Source organism: Mercenaria mercenaria, chromosome 10 (assembly GCF_021730395.1).
Source record: "Mercenaria mercenaria strain notata chromosome 10, MADL_Memer_1, whole genome shotgun sequence".
NCBI classification, from domain to species: domain Eukaryota; kingdom Metazoa; phylum Mollusca; class Bivalvia; order Venerida; family Veneridae; genus Mercenaria; species Mercenaria mercenaria.
In genome coordinates, this window is record NC_069370.1 from 48,572,451 (window position 1) to 48,584,285 (window position 11,835).

The following is an 11,835-nucleotide window of genomic DNA, read 5'->3' on the forward strand; positions in this document are numbered from 1 at the left end:
AGATAAACTGTATGCAGCGTACCTTCATTTCAGTGTAATGAGATTTAGTCATTATATAGCATATATATAATAAAACAGATTTCAACTGAGTTCAATATTTGCATACCATACTAAAGAAAAATATTCATATATAATAAATCAGTTAAATAATTTATAACAAATATATCAAAGCAAACAAGTACTCATTTTAATATGCAATCTGAATAAGTCACAAAAGCAAGAAACGTTTTCATATACAGACGACAATTGTAACAAGGAAAATCTTTTAAAAAGCACGTCTCTACATAAAAGACTTTTATCACACCCTTATTCATGTGATACGCAGACCGTATTCAACTCTTCTTCTTCTTCTTCTTCTTCTTCTTCCCGTTAAGGTACTTCACATTTATTAAATATATTTATTAAATATATTTTCGTACCGGCGCAAATGTGGTGTGAGGACATCTATTTACAGTGATATATTAAAAGAGTCTCTAATAACAGTGCATTAAAAATTTTAAAAACTAAAAACGCCGGTCTTCTAACGCCTAAAGCTCTTTCTTTAACTTGATATATGTTGGTATTTGAACAGGTTTTTATCATATTTATTAAACTTACTTATCATTTTGAGATATATCAATATTCTTGCTAAATATACTGAGCCAAAGTTAGCTTTAAAACTGTGAACAGCGTCGTTTAGGATAAACGCTTTGTCTACATTTCACTCAGCGTAACACAATCAACAGAGTGAAAGAAATTGACACTCTCGTCCAATCAGGCAGAGTGTTACATAAATCTTCCATTTTGATAAATTATCTATAATGCGTTATCAAGTAGTTTGATTTGCAAACTGAAGTCACGTGGCATAGGTAACGAAAACGAATTTAGACGGCGTCGCCGAAAAAATTACCCGCTAAGTTTACTGGGAGTGATTCAATTCCCTTCTTCTTTTCATTTTCAATTTTCTTAGGCAAATGTAGAGAAATCTTAAAAATTTGGAAAAATAGGTAGGCCCCTATATGACCGTAGAATTCTAGAAGGTGTGCCAATCTCGTAAAAAAATTACTACATTCTATATATTTCTTTCCATGGTATATAACCTTTTTATTGTGAGTAATTCTACATCCGATTCCATTTGAAACAGTCAAACCTTTCTGTAAAGAGAAATAAAAAAGAGGTGGCTCTCAACACATTCACATGAACACTTTTATATGTAAAGCACTGTTTACATTTAAACGGGAAGAAAAAAATAGTTGCCTTGTAAGACAGGTTTTGTATTTGTGGTGTTTATTCGGAAGTGGTCTTCATCACAGGTTCGACTGTATATAACTCAATATCTCTTATAATACTTGAAGCGCCCTGGGACTTAAAGTATCATTATTTTATTTTTATATGACTTTAGTATCATTAAGAAAAACTGCAAGTGCTTTAACAAGGTGTTGCCTTCTTCCGTTGTTAAATATTAATGAAAAGAATACATTTCTCCTACATTTTTGCTATATTTTACTTCACGCCCGTTATTTTAAACGCTTTTAAAAATCATATAGCACCGTAGGAGATAAACGGAACAGCCGGTTGCTACAACGTTGTCAAGCTTGAACTACCGGTTAAGCCTTGGTTACACCACGGGTGCAGACTTTCGCGCATACGATATTTGTTTGTTCTTCAATTGTGGTATACTATCATTTAAGTATCGGAAATTGTACACACGCCAAAGCGAAACCCAATTTTGGGTATTTACACTTTAAACACTTTGGAATATGTTGTGAATTAAAAAAGTTTAATTTTTCAATTAGCGGGGTTTAAGTCAACCCATAATATTAAATCAGGAGTGACCGGAATAATCTACAAGTATGGCATCCCCTAGCAGACAAGCGGCGATATTGTCAGAAAAATTTCCTGACAATATCTCGATCAGCGAACTTTGTGACTGTGGGTAAGTTCTCTTCAAGTTGTTTTTCAATCAAGCTTAAATTGTTTTATATCCTGAATTTAAAAACCGTGTAGCTTTAACACACACGGCACAAAACTATTTAAGTGTCTATCTATTAAACACGGCCATAACTGCACTATTATAGACAAGGGTGTATAGATTTCTTATCGAAAATTTTACAAATATGTCAAAACAATTACATTAAACCGAACTGTTATTTAAATATTTTCACAGGCAATATACAAAAGACTTGAAATTTCTTTATCCAAATTCTTTTCATCTGATGAAGACTTAAAGTTTTATACATACGCAATGCTTAATCATTTGTCATGCATTTTGATAAGCATTTGAGTTCATTTTGCTTAAGAAGTGTAACATCGCACAAACTTCAGATGAAACAGAATTCAAAATTTAGTTTTGGTATGTGCTGCTTTTATTAATTTGCATGTAATTTGCATGAACATTCATTAAGCATGTACATATGCTTGACTTTACTATTAATTATCATTAACTCTTCAGAAATCCAAGATGTTTTGCCCAGCAGGGAAGGTGAGAATCAATGTACCAGTTCAGTCATTTAACAATGTTCGTTTTCTAGAGAGCCCCGTTCCTATATAGCATAACATTGTTCATTTGTGTTCTTATATTAACATGTAGATACAAAAATATTCGGTTTTAACCTGCATATATATCATGATAGGATTGTATGTGTATCAGATTCATGGTACTTTCCCAGTTCTAATATGTATATGTGCAATGTCGTAACACTGTCTTCTAACACATTATAGATCTCACTAATAAATATTGTTTTTCTGTAATAACATCCATATTGCTTAATTTACATGTTTTGAGAGGTGCTGTGTTGTACCGACACTTAAAAAACTGTCTTTGTTATTGCATAACTTGATAGCAATGAGCTCGAAAAAATTGGAATTTTTAGCAAAGTTTTCTGCCAGACTTCGTTTCAATGATTAATTTAGATGTCATCAGTTACTTCTACAAGGGTGTACAATATCTCTCTACCCGGTTCAAAGTTTCGTGTATTTGAAACTTTTAAAATCAAAATAATAGTCTTTTTAAATATACCTTAGGATTGATTTGTCTATCATTGCGAAAATCTTTGCACATTGTAATTGCATTGTGATTCCTTAATTCAAAATTCATTTAGATAATCCTTTGCCCATATCGCGTTAACAATTCATGCTTTTAAGATAGGGTTTTTATCTACGAGTTTGATCGTAAGTGTTAAACGTAAATAATCTATTTTGTTGGATATGTTAAAATATATCGTACGAGTTTAATCATGTACAATATGAATATTTTAGATATGTTAACGTTATGCTGTGTATTATATTGTCATGTCTGGCAATATATATATGCTTTTGTTCTTGTCAATTTATGCCAGAAAACATTTTTTTCATTTGTTATGTGTTTATTTCTGTTTTTTTTCCGAGTTTTGACAACATTTTATCACGACTACAAGAAAAAAAGATCGTCGAATTCAGAACAAGTCACATATTCTAGAAAACATGAAACCAAGTTAAGCTCTGTTCACTTTTCCAAACATATTATGTTGAAAAACTATCTTACGCATTAATTATGGAAATGAATTTGATTGTAGCGGCCTACTTACATGAAATTCTTTTTTAAAAAGTTTACATGTATGCATACTGCGTGAATACGATTTCTGCCTCTAAGATATTAGTTTAATATAATTTACCATTTATTTTTAACTCAATAAATGTATATAACATCCGTTCCAAACTAGATTAACAAATATGCACCGACAGAAAAAAAAAAACACTTAGTCTTGAAACAAATGTTATAAAAAAATTGCATGCAACCATATTACAGATAAGCAAAAAAGTTGTAACAGGCTAGGGAACTATTATTTTTGGATTATCTATCGATCTCAAAATGCTTAAAGTGTCAAACTACTTTATTAAACAAATAAGATATTAATCCATAATAGATATGGTTGCACGTTAGGACTTCATTGGCCTTTAGTCCTTTGTATGTTTGAATTGATTCCTAATAGGTATGGATTTACTAAACAATAAAATCCATTTACTAGATTTAGGAGATGACAAAAGAGGACTTCTAAAATTCATTTCAAACCATCCGCATTTGGAATTTGGTTTCGAGAAAAAAGACATCATTTTTTTATTGATCCAGCACTACAATAGGTATTCAGGTCTAGAAGCGTGAAGCATTTATCAAAATGAAAACATAGAGCCTAATTATCAAGTATTGTATTGTTCTTTCATACAGGCATCAGTTCGATTGAATTTGGTCGTATGTATGTTTTTATCAATTCTTTGTATTATGCCGAAAAATGATACGGTCAATACAGGGAATGAGTTAAAGGATCCTTTTGAATGAATAACTCTATGTGCTATGATGTGTATGTAAATGGGAAAGAAGATTGGCTTTCAAAAGATGTGAGGTCTGTATCTATAACCCTAATTTAATGGAAAATGTTTATTAACTTAAGCGACCTTATAAATGCCAGTCTACATACAAAGTCGTCAGGTCGTGGTTGTTTGCCCTCCTATTCTAAATGGATCGAAGTCTTTAATTTATATCTATTGAAATACTGATAGACATGAAACGCGGTATTAACTTTTTAAATGTATTATAAATTCATAATGATTATATATATTTGAAGACGTTCAATAGGACAAGGTTTGGTTGTGGCGTCGGTTATATTCGTGAATAGGCTGTATACACAACACCGCGCGCGAAGATGAAAATAAAACATAAAAGAAGTATTTAAATAGATTTTGGGACAGGCATTCGTATTTCCAACAAACTATAAGTCTAATTTTTCAGATTGAATTATTTTATTTGTATTCCATTAAAACCGTACAATGCCCATTTGTCCCAATCTAAAAGAATTAACCATTAACATTATTTACATTATTAAGATGTCATGGAAGTAAAAAATAAAGGATATAAAGAAATGGAAATGAAAGAAGTCAGCATAGCGAAGAAGAAGAAGAATAGTTTGCTTCATAAATCAAAGACTTGGGTCATTATGGTTCCTCGTCGACAACACTGTAACAATGTAATACAAGATCAGACATACATACATATAAAATATTATATATCGTTTGAAAAAGGATAGTATTGAGGATGAACAGAAAGAATACTGTTGGCTATATCATTGCATATAACACAAAACATCTTAATAAAACAGTATTCTAATTAGTATAAACATACATACACATGCTTGGTATACGAGAGTCTCGAAACGTTCAGCTTTTTGAGAATACTTAAACAGATAAAAACGCATGAATACCAAAAAGAAAATTGTATTAAAGAGGTTTATCCCGTGGTTTTAATATGAAAATGATTGAACCGCAAAGTTAGGAGTAGGGACGGGTGCATGACTATAACAAAATGATGTCAGCGTTACATTGTCTAAATGGACGAATATATTCGTTCCAGCATGATTAAAGTATTATTTTCTTATTCCTTCATCTGTTTTTAGTAAACAATTGCTGAATATGTGCTTGCACATTTTTTTTTTTAAAAAAAAAGTCTGCCGAATTTACAGTGTATTGAACTTTAAAGTTTATGTTTTAATATATCTTGTGCCATTAATGGCAAACCAACCTTTATTTTATCATTCATTTAATATACTGAAAGGTATTTCGTTGCATATTGGCGATAAGATTAGCTAAGTCAACAAATACACATATTAATCTTGCAATTTATTATTCAAGGTATTCTTTGGTTTGTGCCATAATCCGATTGATTTTATATTTCTCATTGTAACAAATTGTTTCCGCCATCGGACACGGCAAGAGGTTTAATCAAATCTTATATAATTATCAATAAACCGTGATATCAATTTAAAGTAATGGAACCGCAAAGAAATCGTCAATTAACGTGGGATTACGTAAATCTCTTAATGCAGATTTCGGCATTTTCTGATACTTAATTCTGAGAACAACCAGCCGGAGAATGCCGGAGAATGCCGAAGTCTTATACGGAGAATACATAATTACACGAATATTGCCGATGTTAATTACGGTCCCATTACCTTAATACACAAAATGATTAAAATTTCTGCATTTTTCTAAGTAGGAGAAGCACCATGCAGTTCGAGTTTTCGTCCTTGAGCAAAATACCTAAAAACTGGAAAAAAACAACTTTTTTCACAGCAGTTATGCGTAATAAAACAGCCTAGATAGACTGTATCATCTATTTTCCTCCATTATCATCCCTTACAACAGTGTACAATCTTTAGCTAAATATTGTACATGTCTGCCTTAACTTCAATATTATTGCCGTAGTATTACCCACGAGAGAATCATTCTAATCAGATCACAAATTGAAAACTGAAATAGGTTTATATGGCCGCCTGCAATAAACTGCACAGGATTCAATTAATTTAGCCGCTTGTGTAGGTCGACATCAGGATTGATTGTTCAAAATCATAAAAGGCTTATTGACCACGTTTTATCTGTTTTCCAAGACTTATATAAAAGCGCCAGGAACACTGCTGTTCCAAATGAGTATCCGAATGTTTGCAAATGAATCTCACGCGATATTATTTACGTCATGTGAATTGTTTAATCTGCTGTGATGTTACGGTCATTCATAAAACGAAAGTAGAATTATGTTTCAAATCACTTAGCAGTTTCTATGATGTTCACAAACTAACGAACTGACCACATTTCAACTGATATCTACATTATGTGACCATGTTTTTTTTTTATATCTGATGGAAGAAAAAAATGTAATCAATGAAAACAAGTGTTTTTGTCCATGAAAATTTAAGTTTTAAAATTATGTTGCCGTATCAATTTCGAATAAGTTCAGAGTCCATACAAGTATTGTATATGAAAGTCAATAAAGGCATTCTTGAGAGTTTAACTAAGATTTATTCGTTCCGTACATTAGGGTCAAATAAAAATTTTAATTTTGTTTAACTAGGATTACTGTATTATGTTATATGTTTGCTATGACATTATTAGACACATTGTTCAGATATGCCAGTGAAGACATCTTCTATAGACTTAAGCCTATTTATACGGCTGATCCTTTGAAGTCGGATGCATATATCTAGAATAGGGTTACACTGGGCTATAGATAGCACTATCCGTTGCTGTACGTAACAACTATCACCATTCGTGTGCCAGTTTTCTTTTATATAAAACTTGAGAAAAATTCTAAAAAAATTTAATCCAATATATATTACAGGCGTCACAAGCGGAGGAAGGAGGCTATGCCGAAGCCCCGTCGACTCCGGTCCTATCCGGACGTATCCGATTATAGAGACACTTTTAAGCAGCCCAAGGACATCCGCCCCAGGTCAAGTAAGAGGCCACCACCGTCACCCAGGGATCCTAACCCTCCTGCCATGGTTTTCTCTACAAATCAGCGGGAAGACTTCAAAACGCCGAAAGAGACAGGAAGACCTCCAGATTATGCACCGGTTAGTTAAAAATATCACTAGTTCGGTGCTTCGTTGAATAAAAAACAATGACAAAAGTTCAACAATAAAAACACATTCAAAGAACGCGGCCACCCATACAGAACTGACTGTGATTATTTCATATAATCTTTGTCATTTTCGTTTAGTAATTCAGCTAATTGAAAACACCGTATACATTATGCATCCTGAAATTTTGAGTGGACTATCTGTAAAAGTGAAATAAAACATTTTGATTCAATAACACTGTTATTTTTGCTTTCAGAAAGAAGTATATGAGTCACCATCTGTACCTTTAGAAAAGAACACATACTACACACAGGAATTTACACAGAAGAAAGCTCTGCCGGAAATCCGGCGATTTGCCGAGCCACGGCGTGAGAACTTCCGTCGAACAAGTGCCAAATTTGATGGAAGGACTACTTACAAAGACCAGCACAAACATTGGGTTGGTCAAAAGCAGGTCCCATTTGGAGAACTTCCTAGTTTTGTAGGTAAGTTAATCGATGTAACCACACAGCGACTTTCATCTTGTGGTGTATTGAAATGAGTCATTTATAAAAGACCAGTCTCTTCAAATATTGTCACAGATTATGCTCGTAAGCAGCCAATAAATGAAAGTGTGAGACTGTCTCCGAAACAGGTTTATTTTCATCTTTGGACCCAGGAAATATAACCAACAAAATGCTTGTTTTGTACATTTAGTTTTACTTTATGCATGAATTTATATATATGTGTATATGTCTATGGCATAATCTGTACGTACCAAGTCGCAATTTACATGTCAAAATGTAGCTGGGAAAGTTTTACATACATCCCCAACAAGCGACGGAACAGACATTCACTACTATTTATGAAAACCACAACCTACAAATTGCTCGTGTATCATTTATTCTTAACAGCTAGATATGTTTGCCTTATTGTGTTTCCTTATCTGTATTTCAGGGTCTATATTATTCCCATCAAAGGAGCACGTGAATGACAGTGTAACGAAACAGTCTTTTCAGGGAGAGTTCGCAAAGCGTCCGGATTTGATACGTCTTGCAGACGCTCATATCAAAATGGAAGGTAGGCACCATAATAAAAAGAGAACTAATAAATACACATGCGTACACTGTTGCTTGTGTTGTTTAACTTCTTGTTTATAAGATTAAGTCTGAATGAAAAAAGCTTTTTAATGAGCGTTAAAGATAAATATTTACCGGACTTTCCAACTTTACCACTTCAGCATCTAAACAATGTATTAATGTTTTTATTTTCAGGCGAACATAACATGATGACAACAAACATGGAGACATACAAGGACGTCAAGGGAGACCACCGACCATCTCCGATTATCCGTCAATCAGATCTTGCGAAACATAAACCACGTGGCAAGTTCCAAAGTGAAACTCAGTTCAGCCACGATTTCCCAGGATATAATGGAGGTCAGCCAAGGCCACCACCGCCAGCGCGGCCGGCTCCAGACACACTAGATCTGAAGTTTGATAATGCGTAAGTTTGTAAGAGAAGTTACAACGCCAAAACATGTGTAATTCAGTGCCTTTTGTTGTAAAACTCGCTATGACAAAAAGTCTTCGTGGAAATGTATCATATTCTCTTTAAAAAAAGTGTAGCTCAGTCCTCGTTCATACCAAAGAAATATGAAATACCTACCACCTCATATTCTCAGCTTAAGAACTAAAATTCTGTAAATATCATAAAGTTTAGTATTAGGATATATTTGAGAAAGTGAAACTTCCGGGGTTTTTTTCCAAATATAGGAAAAGTATAACATGTATGCTTAAAAGATATCTATTTTGCAGTCGGCATTTTGAAACAGAACAGAGGAAGATTTACAAGGGTCATGACGTCATCCAGAATCCCGTTCCCAAATCATGCAAACTGGAGGACGAATATGTACCACCAAGGGAGACAGTTGATAACGAAACATGCAACAGGGTAAGGATGCGTCAATTTCATTGCCAAAACATCATTTCTCATGAACAAGTTTATCTAATGGTAACATTGACATGGACAACGGAAGTGTGGTATAGAACAGGGTCATTGTATACACTGTACAATTACTCGAATCAATTTTTAAACACATAATTAATATCAATTTTTGAGACAGGATAACAGTTTGTTTCCTGTTCTGTCCTATTCAAATGCAATTTTCTGTTTCAGAGAGACTACCGTCCAATAGATTTATCGCGTGCTTACATTTCACGTGCCGTTGTCCCAGTACAGAAGGTACAGAAATCTGATGCTAAGTTTGACGGTCATACAAGCTCAAAGGAGTTCTTTAGAAACTGGGCTCCATCTCCACGGGTTCGGTACGGTGACTTCCACGAAAATAGGCCGTATATCCCTCCACAGGAAAAGTTTGCAGGTGAAAGTGTAGCTCAGAGCTCGTTCACACCAAAGAGATATGAGCCGACAAAGGACTTCCGACCGGAAGATAAACCCGTAAACAAAGATGGTGATTTTGACTTTAACACTGTTACACACATGACATATAAAAAGCCGGAAGTTAAACCATGTCGTGCTGCAGTATATCTAATGCAACAGGAATTAAAGCGCCAACTGGCAGCAGGTGAGCAAGCGAGTAATGCAACACCAACAGGGCTGACAATTGCTGCCAAGTAGGCCACTCAGAGGAAACAATTTCGGAGCATAGCTGTTAAATTTCTATATTAGTATCATTTTTAATAAAGTGGTTTTTGAGTCCAAAGGTGCAAAACAAACGTACAATGTTTTAGTTTTTATCTTTAATGTTCAGTTCAGGGTATCCAAGGCAATTTCACATTATGGCCTTACTTTCTGTGATATTATTCCATTATGTCTGTGATAGCGATACCCAGTTTATTCTTTATGTTTAATATGCTTTGTTTAAAAGGAATTGGTCAAAACGAATGCAACATTCTAGGCCTTTGTGTTACTCTGAAAAAATATATATGTGGACGTTAGGTGATGAGATTATGAAAAATAGGGTAATGAAAGTGTTTGTAAGAAAAGATACGTGCACGTTACAAACTGCATAGGATTTTGGTTTGCAACGATAATCTTTGGTTAACAATACTACAGTTTTACAAAATGAAGATATTTTTGTTCATGTGGAGTAGTATTCATTCAAACTGAAAGGGTAAAACTGCGTCATTTCAAGCCGTTCATATCGTACAGTGGGTTAACACTAAAAAAAAAACGAAACTGGTCGCTAAACGTATCATTTATGGTGCGTTCTTCAACAGTAGTGCTTGCATGTGTCATTTTTTTTCACGAATTTATTTGAACATATTGCGCGTTGATTTTGTAGATGCTACTGAGTGCAAAGCGTGTAAGATTTCGCAATTTAAACATCATAAATTTCATAATATGCATACTCTTCTTTTTCCAACTCCTAATAATATATATTTCATTTACCACTAGCCATTGGTTGAAATTTTAATAAGTGTATTTTACATAAGATATTTAATATTTGAATGGAATTTTCGTTTTATGATTAAAATGATAATTCCAGATGCATTTTGAAAAACTGTCTATGTCAACACATGTATAATGCTTATAAATGTTTTGAGTTTGAATAAAAAATTAACGATACATGGTTGCCCTTTTTGTTTTAAACATTAAAGTATTTAACAATTAGTGCGTTTGGCTGGTAGACCAAAACACGAATATCGGAGGCATCGATAACATAATTGATCCTGTAATTTCATTATAAAATTACATACGGCATGACAGTAATTTCATTACAAAATTACATACGACATGAAATGGGACGAATCAGAGGGCAAATGATATTGCACGTGAATAAAATGGAGAAAAGGTTAAAACAGGTGTATAGCGGAGGTATGATTTTTAATAACAATAAAAGGTGCTGTTTTTTTGCGATATCAAATCGTTCGACGGCATAAGTTCGTGTATTTCATTGAGCCATCTGTAAAAAATATGTTTCAATGTAAAAAAAAAAAGAAGTTCAAAATATTTTAAATTAAATTATTTTTGAAGCAAATCATTGCAGTAATTGTCAAAATATTTTGCGTTTATGTCCGAAAATAAACTGCAGCATTGACAAATAATGACAAACTGCTGCAAACTATAAGATCCACATGGAACCAGAAACAGGAAAGGGTAAAATATTGTGACGGTACTGTATCTCTTAATTCAACTGCATGTCTCCTTAACCGCTCAAATACTTCGCATAAAATGGTACTGGTTCCCAAATTACATGTTACTTGTATTGAAAACAATAAAACAAAAATACACTAACAAAACTACTTTCATTACTTGATGGATCACAATAGTTTCTTGGTTATTCCTGAACACTCGGCACACCGTGAGATACAAGATAGAAAATTCAATTTCATAGCCGGGCATCAGTCGGAATAATCTTAATTACCAAGTATCCCGGGATGAAGGAGCAAACAACCAAGGTGCTTCAGGAAATTCACAAGTCAATTGCAGCCAGACCTTAAAATTAAGTTTTACCATGCTAAATTTC

General features: G+C 33.5%; 1 protein-coding gene across 2 annotated transcripts; it reads left to right on the forward strand.

Moving 5' to 3' along the window:
* The first annotated feature begins 1,574 nt into the window (after positions 1-1,574).
* Positions 1,575-10,934, forward strand: LOC123561645 (uncharacterized). Of its 2 annotated transcripts, XM_045354150.2 has the most exons (8): positions 1,575-1,915; positions 2,432-2,461; positions 7,124-7,358; positions 7,621-7,849; positions 8,301-8,423; positions 8,618-8,849; positions 9,161-9,296; positions 9,522-10,934. In XM_045354150.2, the coding sequence occupies exons 1-8, from the start codon at positions 1,833-1,835 to the stop codon at positions 9,981-9,983; spliced, it is 1,530 nt and encodes a 509-aa protein (XP_045210085.2). In that variant the 5' UTR covers positions 1,575-1,832; the 3' UTR covers positions 9,984-10,934. The 2 variants fall into 2 exon arrangements, with proteins under 2 accessions (XP_045210085.2, XP_045210086.2); XM_045354151.2 differs by lacking the exon at positions 2,432-2,461.
* The last annotated feature ends 901 nt before the right edge of the window (positions 10,935-11,835 follow it).